Raw genomic sequence first — 24,508 nt, 5'->3', positions numbered from 1 at the left:
AGCTACTCCAAACTTTGAGCCTAGCCTGCTTTTCCACAGCCATGAGTGATCTTGACTCACAGGGTCACACAGAACAGACCCTTCACCCCAACATGTCCAGGCTGACTAAGTTGCTATTCTGTACTCATTTGGTCTATATCTTTCAAAGCCCTTCCTATCTGTTTATCTGTCCAAACTTCTCATCCTGTAGTGAATGAGATAACAAACTTTATTTTTTTAAATTTAGACATAGAGCACGGTAACAGGCTCACGAGCCTGTGACGCCCAATTATATCCAATTGACCTACAAACCCCCAGTACATTTTGAAACGTGGGAGGAAACCCACGTAGATGCGGGGAGAAAGTACAGACAGTGCAGGATTCTAACCCTGATTGTTGGTGCTGTAAGAGTGCTGCACTGATCGCTACGCTAACCACGCCGCCCACTTGCTTGGATGCCAAGTTGTAACGGGCTTGCTTCTGTAGCTGTTTCCAGCCGTACATTTCACCATCTGAGGGAAATGGTTAGCCCTTCAGTTCCTCTTAAATTGTTCCCCTCTCACCTTCAGGCTCAGTCCTCTAGTCCTACAATCATTTACCAAATTTAATTTTATATGTAATTTATAGCAATATTTGCACTGTAACGTGGCTGCAAATTTTGTGACATGTTCACGACAATAATTTATGGTTCTGGAAAAGCCCCTCATGATTTTATACATCTCACTGCAACATCAACAAATAAACCTGGATTATTCTTCCCAAGAGTTTCAAGGCAGTGATGGCTCCATCCACACCACATCAACGACCAACATGATGGTCTGAAATCATCCAACACACCCTTCGGTTTTCCTCCTCTTGCTAAGCCTGCTATAATGTCCCTCTCCCGCCCCCTTCCCCGGGTACGTTTGAAATAGCACTGGGGTCTCCTGCCTCTCGCCCAGCCCTGATAGCCTGATTAGTGCAATGGGCAGTGAAACAAATCGTGCCACAGCCCCACAGCTCCAGAGACCCGAGTTCTGGCCTGGCCTCCAGTGCTGCCTGTGTGGAGTTCACATGTTCCCCCTGTGGGGTTTCTCCCGGGAGCTCCAATTTCCCCCTCCCCCAACATATCAAGGAGGAGTGGATTGGTAGGTAAATTGGCCACTATAAATTGTCTTTGGTATGTAAGGGAGAGGTAAGAATTCAGGGGCAGGGGCAATGAGAATGTGGGGTGAATATAAAATGGGATTAGTATAGTATGGAATGTAAATGGGTGCTAGATGGTCACCAAGAACTCTTTGGGCTGAAGGGTCTGTTTCTTTTCAAATGTTTTAACATTTAGACATACAGCATGGTAACAGGCCCTTCGGCCCACGAGCCCGTGCTGTCCAATTAACCCACGGACCTAATACATTTTTGGATGGTGGGAGGAAACTGGAGCACCAGGAGGAAACCCACATATTCACAGGGCGAATGTACAAACTCCTTAAAATCAGCACCAGATTCCAACCCTTGTCGCTAGTGCAACAACAGCGCCGCGCTAATTGCAATGCCAACCGTGCTGCCCCATATCTCACCGTGGCTCGTGTTCTGCATTTGTCAGACCTTTTCTAACACGCCTCTCTGTGACTCTGTCTGATGCCCCTGACATACATCATCCACCTCTATGTGGAGCTGAAGGCAAACTTAACAAGCTGCCACTCACACTGTCTGGACTATGAGGACAGGCACCTGGGTGACAAATCCAGTAACTTAATCCGGGCACCAGCACTAACAAAACTGAAAAAGAAGTCCATGACCTCTGTGTCAAGGACCATTTGTTCTCAGTGAGGCAATATACAGGCTCTGAAATCATGAATTTAAGGCTACAGAAGGTGTGGTGATGGTAAAACATGAATATTTTCAAGTCAGCTCCCAAGAATGGAATGAATTGTTTATGTGTTTGGATCTCAGTCATATCAGGATTGATCTAAAACATTATGTATTCACAAGGGTCAAAGTTATCAGTCAGTCAGGCACTGTTATGTCTCATTTCCTTTGAGAGGAATAGAGAAAACCATAAATAAACATACAAATAAATCTCCGGAACGGCAAAGGGTAAAAAAAAGTTTGCCTGGTGTTGGAGATTTCCACTGGCTCGGAGACGCAACTCAGTCAGGGATGCCTCGCACTTAGGGTTGGGATCAAACCCCAACAATTTGAATATTGTTTTTAGTTCTGGTTAGGAAGGATGTGGAGGCTGTGGAGAGGGCGCAGAGGAGATTTACAAGATGTTGCCTGGTACTGGAAAATACATCTTATGAGGCAAGGGTAGCAGAGCTGGGACTTTTCTCCCAGCAAAGAAAGGTGAGAGGTGACTTAATAGTGGTCCTTGAGATTCTGAGAGGCAGGAGATAAGGTGGACAGCCAGCGCCTTTCTTTGGGTGGGGGTAGCAAACACCAGAGGACATGTGTACAAGGTTTGGGGGGGGGGGAAGTTTAGGGGAGGCATCAGGGGTAAATATTTTAAATAGAGGGTTGTGAATGCCTGGTATACCTTGCCAAGGATGGTGGTGGAGCCTGGAACATTCGACACATTTAGACAGGCACATAGATGAATGAAAAATTGAGGGTTATGAGGTAAGAAGGGTTTAGTTTTTTAATAGGAATATATAGGTAGGCACAACATCGATGGTTGAAGGGTTGAACTGTGCTGTAGTATAATTACCAAGGCCACATTGAGTGGACATGAAGAAGATGTTTCCAGTAGTGGGAGAGTCTGGGACCAGAGGGCTCAGCGTCGGAATAAAAGGTCGTCCCTTTAGAATGGAGATGAGGAACAACATTGCCACAGACACCATGTCATTAGGAATTGAATAGTAAGGGTGACAAAGGTTATGGGGAGAAAGCAGGAGAATTGGGTTGAGGGGAAAAATCCATTCAGCCATAATTCAAATGGCAGAGCAGACTCGATAAGCCAAATGGCCGATCCTGCATCTTTTGGTCTAATGGACACGATCAAGGCCCTATACAGCCATTGTAAATTGCCACGAGTGTGTCAATGGGTGAAAGAATCTGGGGGGAGTCAACTTAATAGAGGTGTATAAGATTATAAGAGGCATAGATAGGGCAGACAGCCAGAACCTTTTCCCTGGGACAGTAATGGCCAACACCAGAGGGCATCTGTTTAAGGTGAGTGACAAAGTTTAGAACAGCCATCTAAGGTACGTGTTTTCCTTTTACACAGGGAGTGGTGGATGCCTGAAATGTATTGCCGGAGGTGGGTGATGGAGGCTGGTACAATAGACACATAAGCACACAGTTGTAAGAAAACTAGAAGGACATGGTTGTGTGATAGATTTATAAAGGTCAGCACAGCACTGTGGGCCAAAGGCCCTGTCCTGTGGTGTTCTATACACTATATATGGAGTCAGCATGGTTCAGCTACACCAAATAGGAATTCCAGTGCATGTGTACATTGTACAATGTGTATGACAATAAACTCATTACCTTACTTTACTAATAATAAAAACAAAACAGCGACTTTTGAGACTCTATTTGCCCAGAATGCAAACTTTTCCAGTACAGACAAGTTTAGGCCAAAGGGCCTGTTCTGTGCTGCATGACTTTAAAATTGCAGAGCATAGGGTTACAGGCAGAAATATTGTTAAAATAGCGGAAAAGCCACAATGAGGCAAGGTTTGAGATATCTGCACGGTTATCAGGGGATCAGGTGATATCAGGGGATCACCTTTTACAAATGAGGTTCTTTCAAGAGTCTGATTTCAGTGAGAGAGAAACTATCTTTGAATCAGATCATAATATATAGGAGCAGGGGTAGGTCATTAGGCATGTTTTGTCTGCACTGCCATTCCATCATGATCTGATCCATTCTCCCACTCATCCCCATAACCCTTGATAACCTGATTATTCAGATACCTATCAATCTCTGCCTCAAATACACCTAACAACTTGGCCAATATTTGTCTCCTTCAATCGTGTTTTTAAGCTGATGATTAATCTGCTGGATCGGAGGTGGGTGGGGAGTGGAAGAGAGTATGACTGATCATCTTGTGTCTGGGTTGGGATGGTCCTTGTTAGACTCTCCGATCACCGGAAATCACAGGGTGTGTTTAACTCAAGGCTTTGATGTGGACAAACTTCCCAAGTTCTTCACACGAGCACAATGATTGATATTACACTCTAGGCCACCTAACAAAGGATTAGGGCAGGTCACCACAAGTTTGGATGGCAACTAGGTGTCAAAGAGCCACTTAAAATGGAGAGAGAAATGCAGAGAAGTTTGTGAAGGAACTTCAGAGCCTTTATGACTCAAAAAAGAAAGGCAAGTACGTTAATGGATCAAGAGGCCAGAAACGCAAGACTGGAGATATCAGATGGTAGTATAACAGGAAAGTCAGCAGACACTGTGGACAGACATGTGAGCATGAGATTGGGATGCAGAATTGAAGTGGTTGGCCTCTAGGAGGTCCCTGCCATGGATGCAGGTGGAGCGAAGGTGCTCAGCGAAGCAATCTCCCAGTCTGCGTCTAACCTCTCTGATGTAGAGAAGGCCACAAAGTGAGAACCAGATGCAGTAAACCACTCTTGCAGATACACAAGTGAAATATTGCTTCATTTGTTTGTGGCCCCAGTCTGTGGTGAGGAAGGCTCAAGTATGGCACTTCCTGCAGCCGCAGGGAAAGGTGCCGGGGGTGCAATTGATGGGGACGGATGAGTGCATGAGGGAGTCATGGAGCGAGCAGTCCCTACGGAAAGCAGAGGGGATGATGTGCCAGGTAGTGGGATCATATTCTTAGTGTAGATAGTAGTGGTGCCGGAGGATGTCTCAGAAAAAGTGTAAGATCATACACCACCAGAATCAAGGACAGTTTCTTTCCTGTTTTAATCAGACTCTTGAATTCAAATCTCAAGTTTATAGTCAGAGTACATACATGACATCACATGAAACCCTGAGATTCTTTCTCCACAGGCCAGGTTGAATTACTACTTGAAATTAGAATGAGAATTTCTAATGAACCTCATGCTGGTAAAATTATGCTGTGTTTGCTTCATATCACCTGATCTCACTCTGTAACTCTATCCTCTGTACTGTGTCTTACTTGCTGTCCTATGTGCGTGACATCTAACTAGACTGCATGCAAAACAAACTTTAAAAGCACACATGGGCAGTATGTGTAGCAGTTAGCGCAACCCCTTTCCAGTGCCAGCGATCGGGACCGGGGTCCAAAACCCATGCTGTCAGTGAGGAGTTTGTACGTTCTCCCCGTGTCTACGTGGGATTTCCCTGGGGCCTCCGTCTGGTTCCCTCCCATCGTTCGAAACATACCGGGGTTTGGGTGTAAATTGAGAGGCACGGGCTCATAAGCCAAAATGGCCTGTTTGTCTAATTTAAATTTATGTCCCCGAGGACATTAGTTTGCCGCCCCTTACCCAGTCCGGCCTTTATGTTGAGCCAATCTGGTTGACTTTTAACTGCTGTCTGAATCGGCCCAGCAGTAGGGTCTAGATAGAAAATTTGGCTTTTCAGTGAGGGTTTATGTAATTGGGGGAGGGGGGGTTGAGTGGAGGAGTAGTCAAGAGTCCCGTACTTGCATGGGTGAGGATTGTCCAGCGTTTCCCTCTTTTGGTGCACTTAAGTCAGAGGGGTGACTTGATAACACTTCATGAACTCGTAATACACTACCTGTAACTTGTATTTACTTGTAATACATTGAATTTAACTGTGAATTAAACCCCAACCTGCAAGTTGGGGTTTGAACTCACAACTGAGATTGCCAACCAGTGGTAATCACAATAGAACCAAGTAGACAAAAGTCTGAGGGGTATAGATAGAGTAAATGCAAGGAGGCTTTTTCCGAGTTAAGGGTGAAAGGGGAAACATTAGAAGGAACTTTTTCTCACAAAGAGTGATGGGAGTGTGTTGCCAGCTGAAGTGGTGAATTTTGGCATCTAAGGAAAATTTGGATAGGTACAAGGATTGGAGGGGTATGGAGATAAAAATCCAGGTGTAGATCAATGGGACTTGGCAGAATAATGGTTTGATGAGATGGGCTGAAGGGTCTGTTTCAGTGCTGTAGTATTCTATGGATCTAAGGCCTTTAGGCAGCCAGTCAACTGCAATATGGTGTCCTGGCACCTGATGATAACTCTCCCCAGATTCCACCACTCAACCACATACCAGGACAGGGTACAGTGGCTAATTAACCAACCTACCCAAACACATATATACACACACACACACACACACACACACACACACACAGACAGACACACCCAACACGAAACAGAAGGAACAGGACTGCAGTCGTGCGTGACTACTTACAATCAGAGCTGATTAGCACCTGGGTTAGTGGGAGTGGATGTGGCTTGGCCTTGATAACAATCTGCAGTCTCAAACAACAGCCGGAACATGGATCAAGGCCAAAATGGGTTAAAGACCAGCTCTGCCCTCCTTTACTGACAGTCTCTCTTCCATGTCTCTCTCTCCATCTGGCGGGGAGGTATCCCGAGCAGACGACTGAAATTCCCACCGAACACAACGACCTCCCTTGGTTTGTGGTGACAGGGGTCATCCCTCCAAAATCCTCCCCAGACAGTCTAACCTCCCTCCCTCTCATGGCTGTGATGAGAAAGCGATCGGCCAACTCTTTGCTGGCTGTGTATTTGCAAAGAAGCTCTGCGGAAGGATGGAAGGACCTCTTGTCTTAGTTCATCTCAGCTAGCCACATAAGAGACGAGTCTCCGATCTCTGCCCAGGAACCATGCAGCGACAGACATCTCGCTACTAGAAGATCATCAACAGGGTGAAAAGTCTTTGGTCTTCCAGGGCAGTGAGATGCCCAAAAGCGAAGGGTTCCAACTGGCAACTTCCCCCCATCGGCTGTGAGAATGGTGAATGACCGAAGGAACTGCTCGCACTAACCATCCGAGACTCTCGTATTCACTAATCAATATCTATTTATTTATTTGTACAGATGAATATTGTCCTGCATATGTATTATTTATCTGTATGGGTGCTATATTTGGTTGTGTGTCTGAGTGTTTTGCACCAAGAACTGGAGAACACTGTTTCGTCGGCTTGTACTTGTACAATCAGATGATAATAAACTTGACTTTGAGATAAAAACATCTTTATCTGCTTCACTCACCTCCTCCTCATAATCTCTCCTGTTTCCCTCCTTTCTCTTATTCCTCTCTTGTTTCCTTCCAAATTAAGATTCCATTTTCCCTTCCTCTCTCTCACTCTACCTTTCCTCTGCCTCAATCTTTTCCTCTCTCAATCTCACATTCCATACAACACAGAAATGGATCCTTCGGCCCATCTAGTCTGTGCTGATCCATTGTTTTGTCCCATTCCACTGACCTGCACCCAGTTCATATCTCACCATACCTCTCCCATCCATGTACCTGTCCAATTTTTCTTAAATGTCAAAATGTTTTAATGAATCAGATTTGTTTTTTAGATGTGGTGATACGGTTGGAACTTTTTTTTCATGCTGTTTGGTCATGTCTACATATACAATCTTTTTGGAAGAAAATTCAATCGTTTTTAGAATATCTGTATAAGATTAAAATAGTTTTAGATCTAACAGTATTTTTATTGGGTAGTTTGCAACCTCTGACAGGCTTGGGATTAGATAAGTTTCAGCTTGCTTTTGTATATTTAGCTTTATCCGTAGCGAAAAAATGTATTGCTAGTACATGGAAAGATACAAATATGATTGATATTAATAGATGGTATAATGAGATGAAATATTGTTTAATAATGGAAAAATTACATATGTTTCGCATGATAATTATAATTTTTATTATTAATAAGTGGCTGTTATACTCGGAATATTTACATTTCAATTTATATTGATTAGATTTAACTTTTTAAAAATATTCTTTCTTTTTATGGCTCTCCTTAGGAGAGTTGGCTGAAGGGGGGGGGGTTTCTTTTCTTTTCTTTTTTTTTCCTTTTTATATATATATATATATATAATGTTCATGTTCATGTTTAATTGCTGTATATGTCATATATTATTTGTTTTTTGAACAAATAAATAAAGTTTTTTAAAAATGTCAAAATGGACCCTGCATTCACCACTTCAGCTGGTAGTCATTCCCCACTCCCAACAATCTCTGCATGAAATTCCCCCTAATGTTCCCATTAAACCTTTCCTCTTTTAACTTTAACCCATGTCCTTTAGTTCTTGTCTCACCCAACCTCAGTGGAGAAATCCAGTTTGCATTTACTCTATCTTTACCCTCATAAAAGCACTATACTTTGTGGGTTGATTGAAGAGATTCAGAATATCACTGAAGGCATTCAAAAACTTGTACAGGTGTACCGTGGAGAGCATACAGGCTGGTTGCATCACTCTTTGGTATGGAGGTGCCAACACTCAGGACAAGAAAAACTCCAGCGGGTTGTTAGGACGGCCTGCGACATCACAAGCACCAGACTTCACTCCATCGAGGACATCTACGTGAGGCAGTGTCTTAAGAAAGCAGCCTCTGTCCTCAAAGACCCCCATCACCCAGGCCATGACCTCTTCACTCTGCTACCATCGGGAAAAAGGTACAGGAGCCTGAAGATGAGCACTCAATGGAACAAGGACAGATTCTTCCTCTCTGCCATCAGATTCCTGAATGATCAATGAACCACAGACACAGCCTCACTTGGATTTTTCATGCACTATTTTTATTTATTTTTGTAAGGTGGTGTGTTAGTATAGACCTATCACCAATGTATGTAGTGTATATAGTTACAGTATCTAGACTGTGCTTACAGCGATTGGCTGAGAGCTAAGCCACACCTACTGTCTGGGCCTTAAAGGGTTGTGTCCCTAGCCAGGTCGGGTCATTCCGGACTGGTCGGCCACCTGTGAAGAGCTCCTGTCTTTTGCTAATAAAAGCCTTGGTTTGGATCAACAAGTCCTTGGTCCGTTCGACGAGCTCTACAGGTGGTTTATTAAATATCTGCACTATAACGCTGCAGCAAAACATCGAACTTCGAGACTTGTTCTGGACAATAAATTCTGGTTCTGATTTTAACTTGGTAACCACTATCAAATGTCCTTCTTGCCATTCCTTTATCTATTCTTTCTTCCCCTCTCTTTCATTCCATTCTGCGTTCCTCTACTCTCACCCTCTCTCTTGCCACTCTCTCCCTCTCAGTGTAGTCGACGGGGTGTGGGTACTCACCGTGCACTGTCAGGGTGACTGAAGTCTCGGCCTTTCCCACCATGTTCTCAGCCACACAGCTGTAAGTCCCCACGTCAGCTGCTGTCACATGCTGGATGACCAGAGTGTTCCCCCCGAGGATTTCGGACCTGGCAGAGAGATCGCCACTGTTAAAAAAAGCACCGGGGGTTGTAGGGGGTGCCATGGCTAGCATAGTACAAAGCTGTTACAGCGCCAGAGATTGGGAATGGGGTTCGAATCCAGCACTGTCTGTAAGGAGTTTGTATGTTCTCCCCGTGACTGCGTGGATTTCCTCCAGGGATTCCAGTTACCACCCACTGATCAAAATGTACCGGGGATTGTAGGTTAATTGGATGTGTGTGTGTGTGTGTGTGTGTGTGTGTGTGTGTGTGTGTGTGTGTGTGTGTGTGTGTGTGTGTGTGTGTGTGTGTGTGTGTGTGTGTGTGTGTGTGTGTGTGTGTGTGTGTGTGAGTATGTGTGTGTGTGTGTGTGTGTGTGTGTGTGTGTGTGTGTGTGTGTGTGTGTGTGTGTGCATGTAAACTTCAACAGCAAATTTTCCCTGGTGTCCTGGCACACATTTAAACCACAGTGTCCATCACAAAATCACAGATTTCTCGACATTAATCTTGTTGCTTATTTGTTGGGATCTTGCTCTGCATGTGTTGCCCATATCGTGGTTCTAAATATATTCTGTTAGGCCTGAGGTTTGCTGGGAGGTTCTAAATGGTAGAAACACAATGTTGTCCTGGGGTTGTTAGTCTCTCAACAGTTGGAGCAGCACAGTGCCTGGGAAGCACGGACAGGACAGGCCATCTATACCTGAATTTCGGCAGAACACCATCCTCCTTCCTCCAATGGACACTGGGCATTGGATCACCTCGAGCCTCACACTTGAATTCCACCGTCTCATCTACCAAGAGGACCTGGCTGTTTGGCTTCTTCACAAAGGACGGTCGCTCTGCAGGGTCAGACAAAGAGGAGGCATCTTAGACAGGCACGAGGGTGAAAGGCAAACAGAAGGCTATGGGTGTGAGGTCGGGAAGGGTTTTATTGATATGGGGCAGGTGTGTACAACATCATGGGCTGAAGGACCTGTACTTTGCTGTACTCTTCTCTGTTCTACGATAACGTACCTGTAGAAGGAGGTGGAGAGGAGGTCAAAATGGAGTTAAGCTAGGGAGTGGGGTAATGCAAAGGGATCTGGGTGTACTTGTTCACCAGTCATTGAAAACTAGCGTGCAGGTTCAGCAAGTGGTGAAGAAGGCGAAAGCTACGTTGGCTTTCATAAAGAGGGGAATGGAGTACAGGAGTAGAGAAGCTCTCCTGCAGTTGTACAGGGTCCTGGTGAGACCTCACCTGGAGTATTGCATCCAGTTCTGGTCCCCAAATTTAAGAAAGGACATGCTTGCTATAGAGGGAGTGCAGTGCAGGTTTACAAGGTTAGTTCTCGGGATGGCAGGATTGTCATATGTAGATAGGTTAGAAAGACTTGGATTATATGCGATGGAGTTTAGAAGGATGAGGGGAGACATAATTGAGGTATTTAAGATTATTAAAGGGCTTGACAGGGTGAAATCAGAGCACATGTTCCCAATGATGGGAGAGACTAGGACTAGAAGGCATAGTTTAAGAATACAGGGAAGGCCATTTAAGGCAGAAATGAGGAGAATTTTTTTTTACCCAGAGAGTTGTGTATCTGTGGAATGCATTGCCACATAGGGTAGTGGGGGCGGATTCGCTGATATATTTAAGAGAGAGTTGGATAAGGCTCTTGTGGGCAGGGGAGTTAAGGGTTATGGGGATAAGGCTAGAATTGGTTATTGAAAGGGAAAGATCAGCCATGATCCGATAAATGGCGGTGCTGGCTCGACGGGCCAATTGGCCTACTCCAGCAGCAACTGTCTATTGTCTATAAAATTTCACCTTGAGGTGAAGCAGGGTATTTAGGGTCAGGAGCAATGTGGGTCAGCTCGAGGCAATGGCAGGGCTGGAATGGTGATCAGAGAACAGTGATCGACAGAGAATGAGGGTGGGTGGGTGGAGAACAACCAGAATTCAGTCTCCTGCACTGGAGAACTGGGTTCAGCTCTGATGTGAACTATTGACAGCTTTCATTGGGAAATTGTTCCTGAGAAACTGCAATCAATGTTCTCGGAAAGTCATCCTGCTGACAACCAGCGTCTGAGGACAAGAAGCACAGCTAAGCATCATTTCACTAACCTGGGATCCGTACTGCAGCACTAAGTCCCATACGTCCAGTTTGGGCAACAGTTTTTACCCCCAGGCCATAAGACTCCTGAATTCCCAGAACATGCATGCATACCTTAGGACCGGGAATTGTACATGTCTTAATACTCCACTGGCCACCATGACAGAGGTGCACCAAAGAAAAGGTACAAGGATTGCCTAAAGAAATCTCTTGGTGCCTGCCACATTGACCACCGCCAGTGGGCTGATAACGCCTCAAACCGTGCATCTTGGCGCCTCACAGTTTGGCGGGCAGCAACCTCCTTTGAAGAAGACCGCAGAGCCCACCTCACTGACAAAAGGCAAAGGAGGAAAAACCCAACACCCAACCCCAACCAACCAATTTTCCCCTGCAACCGCTGCAATCGTGTCTGCCTGTCCCGCATCGGACTTGTCAGCCACAAACGAGCCTGCAGCTGACGTAGACTTTTTACCCCCTCCATAAATCTTCGTCCGCGAAGCCAAGCCAAAGAATATACAATATTTAATATTTTATGTGTTTAACTTCTATTTTATATTTATGTAAATATGCTCTGCGGTCCTGGAGAAATGGTATCTCGTCTTTACCGTGCGAGCATGGTATGAACGATAAATAAAGGTGATGACTTAATCATCCACAGGTCCTAGAGCCAGGAGATTTCCTGCTGCACAAAAATTAAATCCCTGCTCCCACAAACCTCCATATAAAGACAGATCACTGGCACATTTTCAGTGAGGAGATTCATCCTTTATTGTTACCAAAAGCCAAATGGAAATAGCTCATGGCTTCAGACTTTCCAATATTTTTGTCTGAAAGTCACAGTGAGAAATTGTACAAAAACAGATTCCTCTGCCTATAGTGTCTACATTTGACCATTGACTACCTAACTACTCTAATCCAATATTAATCCAAAATATTATTCTCCTCATACATTAGTTAACAGTTAGAAGAACAGTATTACAGTGCCAGTGACAGGGCTTCGATTCTAGCATGTCTGTAAGGAGTTTATAGGTTCTCCACATGTCTGCGTGGGTTTCCTCCAGATACTCGGGTTTCCTCCAGATGCTCAGGTTTCCTCCCACATTCCAAAGACGTACGAGGTTAGTAGGTTAATTTGGGCGGCACAGGCTTGTGGGGTGGAAGGGCCTGTTTCCGTGCTGTATTCCTAAATTAAACTATGTTAATAAACTGCCCCTCAAAATCACCCTCTTACTTATGCTCTCAGGAAAATTGGTGGCCAATTAACCCACCAATCCTGTAGCAGAGCAGTCTGACGTCAAGATAGGGCAGAGGTCAGAGGCAGGCAGAGGTCCCTTAGAAATGTTAGCAAGTGACGGTGAGTTTTGCCATTCGTTTTCAGACTATGGGTTACGCCCACCAAGACCAGCATCTGTGGGCAGTGTGGTCAGCTACCTCTGTAACCCTGTTGGCTTACAAAGTTAATGGTGCAGCACCGATAGCCTAGCGTTAGAGCAACGCCTTTACAGAGCCAGCAATTGGGACCAGGGTATGAATCCTGCACTGTCTGAAAGGTGTTTGTATATTCTTCTTATATCTGGGTGGGTTTTTGGTTGCCTCCCACTTTTCAAAATATACTGGGATTTAGGTCAATGGGGAGTAATTGGGCGGCGTGGGCTGAAATGACCTGTTACTCTGCAGTATGTCTAAAAAAAATTTAAAAGCTGTAGATCCTGTAAATCTGAGATAAAAGGGAAAGATGTTGGAAACAGTCAGCATCCACACAAGGAGGTCTGCAGAGAGCTTTGGACCTGGAACGTTGGCTGCTTCACTTTTTCTGGGTCATCTCAAGACAGCAATTAATCCCATTGGTGGATCTCCTCCCCCCAAAAACGGGTAAACCATTGAATTGAATTGTTTACCATCACTCATGTGGAGATACAGTGAAAAGGTAAGTTTGGCGTGCTATCCAGGCAGATGTCAAAAAGAAAATCTCTCACACGGTGCCATTTTGGATTTAAGGAAGGCGTTCGCAGAACACAGTAACAATACTAATCGTGTCACTGGTTGCATTTAACTTAAAAATCAGCTTTAATATTAATACAACAGGCAAATTACATTTAAATTTTAATCAAAAAGCCAGTGGCTTCCCAATGGGAATCCAACACGGCAGTCTCGTAATGGTCTTGTCTCCCATCTAGGCCCAGTCTCCCTGTCACCAATACCCGTGGGTTCATGGTTACCATTACAGAGTAATTGAGGATACCTTGATAAAGGGCTCAGGCCTTTGCTAATATGAAGTACACTGTTTGACCTGCTGAGATTCTCCAACTTTGTGCTTTTACTTTAACCAAGACATCTGCAGACATTTGTGTTTTACCTCTAAAGAGTAATTGGTGGTTTTATTCTGCAGAGTATTCACTTAAATTAAATTCCGCAACTGCTGCGCTGGTTTTATGAACTCAAGATTCTGTATTGCTTCTCCAGGTTTCGGGATTACTGGTCTGGTCACCACTATGCCCCCATTTCCTGTGAATATTGCAGCCACATTTGTCTCTGTTCCCAAGAGCCCACACACTCACCCAGGACAGTCAGCTCTGCCACCTCGCTGTCCCTCTCGCCCACCATGTTGGTCCCCACACAGACGTACTTCCCGGCATCACTCTTCCTGGTGTTGGTGATCATCAGCTTTCCTCCTCGGATCTGCACGGATTCAACAGGCACAGCGGTTAGATTGGTGAGTTCAAGCCACTGGACTGCGGAGGGAGGTGGGGCCCCAAAGGGTAGGAAGAGGTGGGGTCCTGAGAGTGGGGACCTGAGGGTAGAGAGAGTGGGGCCTGAGAGTGGAAAGACATAGGGTTCAGAGGGTGAGGCCCAAGGGAGGGGTCCCAGGGATAGGATGGGATCCTGAGGGTGGGGAGAGATGGAAACTCAAGGTAGAGAGTGAGGACCGAGTGTGAAGTAAGATGGGGTCCTGAGGGTGATGAGGTGAGGACTGAGCATGGGGTGAGATGGGGTCCTGAGGGTGGTGAGGCGATGACTGAGCGTGGGGTGAGATGGGGTCCTGAGGGTGGTGAGGTGAGGACTGAGCATGGGGTGAGATGAGATCCTGAGGGTGGTGAGGTGGGAACCTGAGAGTGGAGAGAGCTGGGGTCTGAGGGTGGGATCCCGATGGTGAGAGAGGGAAGGGAAGGACAGGCTGGTGAACTAATTATCACATGCTGTGCTCCAAGGCCCTCACACAACACCCTAAAGAATTTTGCTGCCAAATGGAGAACTTTAGAAGTCTAGTTGTTTGGCCGGAAACATTATAGTCAATTTATTCACAATTTCCAACCATCAGCCATACAATAAACTTACTGATCTCTTTAGTGATGTGGGTAAATATTGCATCTACACTAACCCTACACTGATCCCATTTTTGATTCCCTCACATTTCCCTCTCCCCCTTTGATGTGATCTACTAGGATTGTTGTCTGAAGAGTGAATATAAAATCATTGAGGACCCCTTCCACTCTGCAGCTGTCGGGGAAGAGATACGGGAGGATCAGAGCCACCATCATCAGGCTGAGGAACAGTTTCTTTCCACGAGCAGTGAAAATGCTGAACAACTAAAAGAACTGTTCACACTAACCAGTACTGTGATGTCGGCATTGGGACTGGGCCGTGTCTCCGTTCCCTGCTCTCCCAAGTGCACACCAGCAGCAGTGCTGCCATTCCAGCAGGACCACCGTTTTTAATTCCTAAGGATTTAGACTCCTCTCTCCTTGAAAACCGCAGTGTCAGAACTGCTTTTTCTTGGATTTCAAACATCCTGCAGCAATGGGTGTGTTCTGGGACACAAAAAGGGGTAGGGATAGTGGGGTGTATTGATGGAACCCACGGTATAACATTTGGTGTTGGGCTAAGTTGATAACATTTCCACTTTCTGGTCTACTTACATGAGGAAGGGTACACTGGCCTTGGAGTTGTGGCAGAGAAGGTTCACCAGGTTTATTCAGGAAATGAGGAATGAACGAGTTACTACAGACATTTAGAATGATGAAGGGTGGGGGGGGGGGGGGGGGGCGGTGGGGGGGATCCTGATTGAAACATGCAAAATTATGAAAGAAATAGATAAGATATACACATTAGTTCTGCAGAAACTCAGCAGATCCTGCAGAGTCTATAGAAGGTAAATGTGTGCAACCAACATTTCAGGCCTGAGTCCTTTGTCAAGGAATGAGCAAAAAGTGCCGGCAAGTGCCTGAATGAAAGAGGTAGGAGGAGGAGGGAAGAAGGGGAGATAGAAGCAGGGAGGTTGTTTCTTCTAGTAGGTGAGATTACAACTAGGGGGCACAGCCTCAAGATTCAGACAGCAGTGAATCTGTGGAATTCTCTGCCCATGACTCAGTGGAGGCTGCCTCATTAAATGTATTTAATCACAATCAGAATTTATTGTCATGCTTGTAGCAGCATTACGTGTGCAAATATTACTATAAATTATATTAAAAAATAAATCAGTGCAAAAGAAACTGAGGTGTGTCTGTGGGTCACTGTCCATTCAGGATCAGATAGTGGAGGGGGAAGAAGATGTCCTACCATTGGGTGTTTGACTTCAGGTTCCTTTACCTCCATCCTGATGGTGAACCATGGCCTGGGCGGTGAGGGATTTGAGGATAGAAACTGTTATCTTAAGACACCACCTCTTGTAGATGTCCTTAATGGACACAGACAGAAAAGTGAGATTTCTGAATGGTATGATAATGATGGGTAAGTGGATTTTGAGAGGAATAGAATATAAGAGCAGGCATGTGATGTTGAGGCTTTATAAGGCACTTATGAGACCGCTCTTGGAGTACTGTGAGCAGCTTTGGGCTCCTCGTTTAAGAAAAGAATGATTCCAGGAGAAGGGTCTAGCATTCTTGGCCTGTACTCATTGGAATTTAGGAGAATGAGGGGGATATCTCATTGAAACATTTCAAATGTTGGAAGACATGGACAGAGTAGATGTAGACGAGTTGCAATGGACAACGTGAGCAGGACGCCTCCCACGATGTGATGACGACTGCCTGTTTTAATTCGGCGATGTGGGGAGATTGGGGTCCATATAGGCCAGGATAACAAAGAGGTGTGCCTTGTGACAATGAAGCTGGCAGTAACACGATAGCTGGCTAGGATCCTTCTTTGTTATAAGGAAAAAGGCATAGACAAAAGTAAAGTAGAAAGGTTGTTTCCCATGGTGGGAGACAACTTCAGGATTGAAGGACGCCTGCTCAGAATAGAAATGCAGAAGAATTTGTTCAGCCAGAAGGTGGTGAATCCATGGACTTTGTTGCCAATAGGCTGTTGTGGAGGCCAGGTCATTTAAGGCAAAGAATGATAGATTCTTGATCTATGCTGGGGCGGTATGGTGGGCATAGCAGTTAGCGCAATGCCCCTACAGTGCCAGCGATCGGGTCCGGGGTTCGAATCAACTGTAAGGAGTTGGTACATTCTCCCTATGTCTGCATGGATATTCCCTGGTGGCTCTGGTTTCTGTCCATCATTCAAAACATACCAGGGTGTAAGTTAAATGGGTGTAAATTGGGCAGCATAGATCCATGGGCTGAAATGGCTTGTTACCATGCTGTATGTCTAAATTTAAATTGATTATCCAGGGCATCAAAGGTTATGGGGAGAAAGCCAGGGAGTGGGGCTGAGGGTGGAAATCGATCAGCTCATGATTAAATGGCAGGTCAGACTTGATGAGTTGAATGGCCAATGTCTTATGGTCTCTTCTGGTCTTAAGTGGAGCTGTGTCCAGGGCCAGATGTTGAGTGGTGGAGTGACAGGCCAGATGGCTTTATCATACTCCATGTCTTGTGCCCTTCTCTTACAGTCCTGCACATGAAATGATTTCCACAGGGCTTTGCATAACTTCAAAAAGACTCTGAACAATCCACAGTTCCTGAAGTAACCTTGAATGAAATGTCCCATTGCAATATAGCAACCAATGTAGAAACAGCAAAAGGAGGATGACCAGAATCTCAGGGCAAGCATGCTGCCTGTAGGAGAATATTGGGGCAATGACCTGAGTTGTCCCCTCAGCCATGAATGAACACCTCCAAGAACATGGGAAGAGTGTGGGTGGGATGAGATGGTTATATGGAAAAGAAGGTGGATGGAAGGAGTTAGGGGATAGTTTTAAAAATTTAGACATACAGCACAGTATCAGGCCCTTCTGGCCCATGAGCCCGTGCCACCCAATTGCATCCAATTGACCTATGACCCCTGTATGTTTTGAATGGTGGGAGGAAATTAGAGGACCCGGTGCAAAACCATGCAGACACACACACACACACACACACACACACACACACACACACACACACACACACACACACACACACACACACAGAGCGCAAGATTCAAACCCATGTCCTGATTGCTGGCACTGTAGCAATAATGTGCTAACCATGCCAATGGTGTGTGTGCCGGGTTGGGGTTTATAGGAGATAGTGGGTGGGAGCAGTTGGAGATATGAGGAGAGGGTGGTTGGAGGGGGTGGGCCAATAAGGGGAGAGAGTGGGCAGGAAAGGGGTCTATGGTGAGTGGGGTGGGTGGGAGAGGTTGGAGATATGGGTAGAGGTGGTGAGGTATGTATAGTGAGGCAGTCGGTTGGAGTCCAGGGGAGGGATGGATGAAGTTGGGGAATATAGCAAGAAGGTGGGTGGGAACAGACAGGGAATTGGGGAAGGGGGAAGGTTGGAAATATGAGAAGAGGGTGGGTGGAGGGTGGGGAAATGAGGAGGGGAGGAATAAGGTTATGGGGAGAAGGTTGGAGGGAGAGTTTGTCGGCAACTACAATGCACCTCCCTTGAAATAAGCAGCAAGTGGTGAAAGTTGTACAAGAGAGGAAGGTTTGCACCTCTCTGAAACCAACCAAATGAAGAAACTCAGGGTATAAGAGACTGTAGATGACAAGTCAATGCAATCGATGGAACAGTGGAGCCCAGATGGACCAGCTATCTCGTTAATTGAAATTGCAGTGATCACTGGTCTCGGGAGTGAGGGACAGGTCACGGGAACCCTTGCTGCAAGACCTCTTGCATTAACGAAGCTCTTCCTGTGCTGCACTAAGCAGCAATTATTTCCTGGCTCGCCTGGAGATCAGAGAAGGTGATCGAATCCAGCTTGGTTGAATGGGAAAGGCCCCTGCTAGCTTCTCCCTTATGTGGGACTGACAGCGGAAATCTTTGAGGTCCCAAACAATATTGCTGGCTATCAGTAGAATTCCTTGAACCTCTGTAACAACAGGCATCTGGATCGATGCACAAAACTTATTAGTCGCTCTCTCAGTTCAAGCAACCCAGTCAGATTAAGCTTCTATCATTTTCAAATGTCTGGCTGCCAGTTTGCAATGTGTTATTTTTTGCATTATGAGAACAACAAGCCACTTTGTAAATAATCCAACATTTACATTAACCTTCTACCACCTTGAAACATTGTTCCTTCCACATCCTTCATGGTTAAAGGGAGAATCACATTGGCTCAACGTGGGGAGGGAGTTGGTTCAATCAGCATCAAGAGTGTGATTGATTGTCACAACACAGGAGAAGGGTCCCTGAATGACAATGTGAGAAGTTAAAGAAGGAAATCCACCGATGCTGGGGTCTAGTTCAATGCACAAAGGTGCTTAAGAAACTCAGCAGGTCACGCATTGTCCATAGGAAGCAAAAGGCAGTCGGCATTTCGGAACTGAGCCCTTCGTCAGGAATGTGGAAAATAGGTGGAGGCCTGAATAAAAATGTGAGGGGAGGGGGAAGAGAGGAAGGGGGAAAGGGGAGGAGCACAGACTAACAAGAAAGAGGAAATAGGTGCATACAGGTGGAAGGGAAAGAAGCTGGGAAGTGATGGGGCAAAAGGTCACAGGGTCTCATTCTCTGGTAGGATAAGGAAGGGGAGAGGGTAGAGAGCTGGAGAAAAGGAGACAGAGGGGTAGGGAAATAGAGTGAGTCAGGAGTGGGAGTTAATGGGAATTGGAGTTAATGACGTCTGGTTGGAGAATTCCAAGATGGAATACTAAGTATCGTTCCTCCAATTTGCGGGTGGTCTCCATTTGACAGTGCATGAGACGATGGAGCAGAATTAAAAACAGGAACAATATTGTAAGTCGTATGGATCCACTGATTGAGAATGGTCTCCAAATGACTGTGAAGGAGGTGGATGACCATCAGCAGGTCCACTGACAGAGAATAACATAAGAAATAGGAACAGGAGGGACCATCCTGCCCATCGAGCCTGCTCCGCAATTCAATGGCTGATCTGGCATTGGTCTCAGTTCCACCTACCCTGCTTGTAACTCGTAACATATAGTTCCTCTGTTCTTCAATCATCCATCACCCTGTGTCTTCAAAACCTTTAATGAGCCAGCCTCTACTGTTTCGTTGGGAGAGTATTTCACAGATTCACTACCCTGTGGGAGAATCTCTGTCTTAAATCTGCTACTGTTGAAGCTCTATCCTCTAGTTATAGTCTCATTTGTCAGTGGAAACAGCCTCCCTATTTCTATGATATACATTCCTTTCATAATTTTATAGGTTTCTGTATGTTTCCCTTTCATTCAATTCCAATAAGTGTAAGGCGACGTATTTTGAAAGGTCAAATTTGAAAGCAGAGTACATGGTTGGTGGTATTGTAGCCGACCACTATAAAGAAACAGACACACACAGTGTGGCTGGTTAAGTTCACTCCTTTACTAGGGCTGGAAAGGCTGGTTTTATACTGTTCAAGTTCCCGCCGTTTTTGCTGATTGACTGAGTCAGCCATATGGATAACAATAGCGGGCGGGAATGTCTATGCATATGAATGCCCTTCTTCCCCAGCCTGCTTCCGCTGATTTAGCTGGGCAGCTTGACCAATGCCAATTTAAGGCTTCAGCCCCAGCTTCTACCCCTGCTGGTTCGTTGTCCGGAGAGTCACTTTACCAATCTCTGTCCATGTCTGCTGCCCCACAATGTGCCTGCCCGATCTCTGCAATTGTGGGCTGCCACATGAGGATGCTTCACTATGATAAACCATAGATCTCTCAAGGTTGCCTCAAAGCTTGATAAGATCGTTAAGGAGGCCTATGGTATGCTGGGCTTCATTAGTCGGGGGACTAAGTTCAGGAGTCATGAGGTGATGTTGCAGCTCTAGAAATCTCTGGTGTGATTACACAAAATATTATGTTCCATTTTTGCTCACCTCATTACAGGAAGGATGTGGAAGCTTTGGAGAGCATGTACCGTGATCATATATAACAATTACAATACGGAAACAGGCCATATCGGCCCTTCTAGTCCGCACTGATTTAAGTGAAACTCCACTAGTTCCACCTACCTGCTCCTTGCCCATAACCCTCCAACTCTCTCACATCTATGTTGCCTGGACTGGAAAATATGTCTGATGAGGCAAGTTAGCAGAGCTGAGATTTTTCTCCTTGGAGCGAAGAAGTATGAGAGGAGACTTAAAAGAGGTCTACAAGATCATGAGAGGCCTACATAGGGTGGACAGCCAGCACCTGTTTCCTGGGATGTCTAGCAAACACCAGAGGAGATCTGGATAAAGTGAAGGGAGGAACTTTTAGGGGAGCTGTCAGGGTAAAAAAAATTCAGAGTGTAATGGGTGTCTGGAATGAATTGCCAGGTGTGGTGGTGGAGGCTGAGACAAGAGGTGCATTTAAGAGGTCCTTAAACAGGTACATGGATGAAAGCAAAATAGAGGGTATTGAAGTAGGGAGGATTTAGTTATTTTTTTGGTGTTTCTAGATTGGAACCACATTATGTACTGTACTGTGCTGTAATGTTCTATTTCTTGAATCTCCAAAGCTCCAATGACCACAGTCGCAGGCTGAGCCTTTGCTGCACCAAGCTCATTTACAGCTCCATCCAAATCCTTTCTATCTGAGTCCTTGCTAGCTCTTGGGTCCTTGGAGCACAGTGCCTTTCCCCACACGCTCTTCTTTAAGAAGATACAGCACCTCCCTTTACTTGAACTATACGCTGAAAGCATTTTGCAATCAGTGTAGATTTCCATCATCAAACACATCCAGACTAGGGCAATGTCTTCACCTGCAAACATCTGAGCAGATGACAACCCATAATCATTGTTTATTTCAGAGAGTGAGAACTTTCAAGTCAAAATGATCCACTCTCAAAGAGCAGTGAAAGATCTCACCTGTCAGCATTACACAGACAGGTGAGATCTCGTTCACTCATGTTTGGGACGGGTGTCCTTTTTACAGTTGTCAGACAATGCCCAAACAAGATCTTGGCAGGCGATGTTTAAGTGGCTGGAGATTAAGAGAAGTGGGACGGGCAGTGTGGGGCATCAAAGGCAACAGGGGTGAACATTCTACCCTGTGCTCACTACCCCCAAGACATGAAAGTAAAGCAATGACATTCTGCCTTGCACTTCCTCTCCTCTCCCAGCGGAATGAAAGAAGATTGGAGAAGGGTAAGAAAGAGGGAGAGTGAAGGAATTGAGAGAAGGAGACAGAAAATAAAAAATTAGAAATAAGAGCAGGAGTCGGCCATCTGGCCCGTCGAGCCTGCTTCACCATTCAATGAGATTATGGCTGATCAATGAAATCATGGTTCACCTGCGCCTACCTGCCTTTTCCCCATATCCCTTAATTCCCATACCATGTAAAAATCTATCCAACCTTGTATTAAATGTATTTACTGAGGTAGCCTCTACTGTTTTATTGGGCAGTGAATTCCATAGATTCACCACCCTCTGGGAAAAGCAGTTCTTCCTCATCTCCGTCCTAAATCTGCTACCCTGATTGGTCTAATATGGAACCACTCTCAAACCTGTGGGAGCTTCTGTACTTCAGCAAACCCTGGTGGGTATGAGGAGTTAAAAGATTTTCATCATCGGTTTTATGGTCTGAGGTGGTTGATGAAGCTAATGGAAACAAAGTCATACAGCATGGAAACAGGCCATTCATCCCATCACATCCGTGCTGAACAGTGGACACCTATCTGCATTAATCCCATCTTCCAGCACTTGGTCCAGAACCCTCTATGCCTGTGCAATTCAAATGCTCATCCAGACCTGCCATTCTCAATAGGGACCATACAGCCCTCCTGGGGGCCATTGTACATTTCAGTGGGGGTGGGTTCCACGGATGAAATCCTTCATATTTTCTGTTTTTTTATGCAGTTGGTATGATAGAAGTACAAAAGAAACCAACTAAATTTGACTGCTTCACAGGGAAGAGGCCCCATAAACTTTGAGCAGAGTCTAAAGGCAGCCATAGCTGGAAAACAAAAGGTTGAGAATGGCTAGTCTATTTTAGAAAATTTTAGAAACAATTTTCATTTCTTTTTTAAAGCATCATTGATTGATCAGGTTTTTTCAATATAGAAAATGAAAGGAGTAATAACTTTTTCTGACCCATTTGCAGGAAACTGCTTAATGTCTTTCAATCAGTAAGCAGACAAATATGATTTGATCAAGGCACAGATTTTTAGGTATTTGCAAATTAGGGGCTTTCTGTGTATTTTACTTACAAATTATCCTTCTGCTTACCCATCTAATATGATAGACACCCTTTTTCAGGTGTATCCACTTCAAAAAGGGTTAATAGCTACAATATATAATTGGTTACTCAACTTGTGGCCAATATCCAATGATAAAATTAAAGGTGCTTGGGAATTGGAATTCCAAGAATTGCCTCGGGACGAACAATGGGATCATATTTTTGAACTAGTAAATACTTCATCAATTTGTGCCCGTCATTCTTTGATTCAGTTCAAGGTAGTACACCGGGACATAAGTCTAAAGATAAGTTGACCTGCATTTTTCCCAATGTAGGGGCAAAGTTGAGGTCGCCACTTTAACTCATGTTCTGGTCATGTTCAAAGCTAGATACTTTCTGGAAAGGTGTCTTTGAAACCTTAGCAAAGGTTTGAGGATTAGAATTATAACCAAATCTATTAACAGCTATTTTTCGAATCATACCAGCAGATACTGGGCATATGCTAAAGAAATTCCTCCGCATCTCTGTTCTAAGTGGATGCTCTTCGATCCTGAAGTTGTGCCCACTTATCCTAGACTCTCTCACCATGAGATACAATCATTCTACATCTACTCTGTCCACGCCTTTTTCCTTATAACAGAGAAGGATCCCTGATGCCCATCGCGTTGCCACAAGGCACACCTCCTCCTGGCCAATACAGACCTCAATCTCTCCACATTGCAGAATTATAAGGTGCAATCCTCATCACATAGTGGGAGATGTCCTGCTCATATTGTCTATTGCTTCCTGCAGAAAACAATGTGCTCTCCACTCCAGAAAGTACTTCATGGAATGTGCTAAACTCTGGGAATTTCTGAGATGTGAGAGACTCTGTGAGATTCCGGAATGATGCATTAGTCTCATTTTATTCTCCATATGTTTCCACCACTCCTCCAAGTTACCTCACCTCTGTTTGGTCGAGTTGCACTTGTGCATTCGGATGATAATAAATTTGAATTTGAACTCAGAGTACACAAACTCTCTCACACAAATTAGACCAGCATTTAAAAATCAAAACATTGCGGATGGTGAAAATCGAAACAATGAGCAGGAAACACTTCTCTCCACAGAAGCTGCCTGGCTCAAGAGTGTTTTTCACACTTTTTGTTTCAGAACTGAGAACCTAGTCTCCACTGATCCTCCAGTTCAGTTACTGAGAAACCAATGGAATTGAAGAATTTATTTTTTTTAGACATACAGCAGGGTAACAGGCCATTTCGTCCCGTGAGCCCGTGGTGCCCAAATACACACAATTGACCTACAACCCCCAGTATGTTTTTCAATTGTGGGGGGAAACAGGAGCTCCCAGGGAAACCCCACACAGACACAGGGAGAACGTACAGGCAGCGCGGGGTTTGAACTGTGAATATGCTGGCGCTGTCACAGCGTTGTGCTAATTTCTACACCAACTGTGTTGCCCTTTGGTGCTTTCTGTGGCCTCAGCTGCCAACGTGGGAGAGGTCTCCCAGTGTGCTCAACAATATCATTTCATCAGCTAACATTTCCAGAATCACAGTAAGGAATGGTTACAGCAAACAAGAAGGCCTTTCCCTCCGTCCACTCAATTCAGAATCTCTGGAAGAGCAAATACACTAAGCAAGTCCCCCAGCATCCTTAGGAGGCAAAGATATACGATTGAAGTTTCA

General features: G+C 45.1%; 1 protein-coding gene across 1 annotated transcript in view; it reads right to left on the bottom strand.

Annotated features, from left to right (window-relative positions):
- Positions 1-24,508, bottom strand: part of robo1 (roundabout, axon guidance receptor, homolog 1 (Drosophila)) — a 523,895-nt gene that overhangs the window by 98,880 nt on the left and 400,507 nt on the right. The window contains exons 6-8 of the mRNA XM_069892429.1: positions 13,918-14,038; positions 9,970-10,108; positions 9,158-9,278 (exon numbers count right to left, since the gene is read on the bottom strand). Of these exons, the coding sequence (XP_069748530.1) occupies positions 9,158-9,278; positions 9,970-10,108; positions 13,918-14,038 (381 nt within the window). The remainder of the gene's footprint in view (positions 1-9,157; positions 9,279-9,969; positions 10,109-13,917; positions 14,039-24,508) is intronic.

Source organism: Narcine bancroftii, chromosome 7 (genome assembly GCF_036971445.1).
Source record: "Narcine bancroftii isolate sNarBan1 chromosome 7, sNarBan1.hap1, whole genome shotgun sequence".
Lineage (NCBI taxonomy): Eukaryota > Metazoa > Chordata > Chondrichthyes > Torpediniformes > Narcinidae > Narcine > Narcine bancroftii.
Note: the sequence above shows the minus strand (reverse complement) of the source record. Positions and strands in the feature narration are given on the sequence as shown.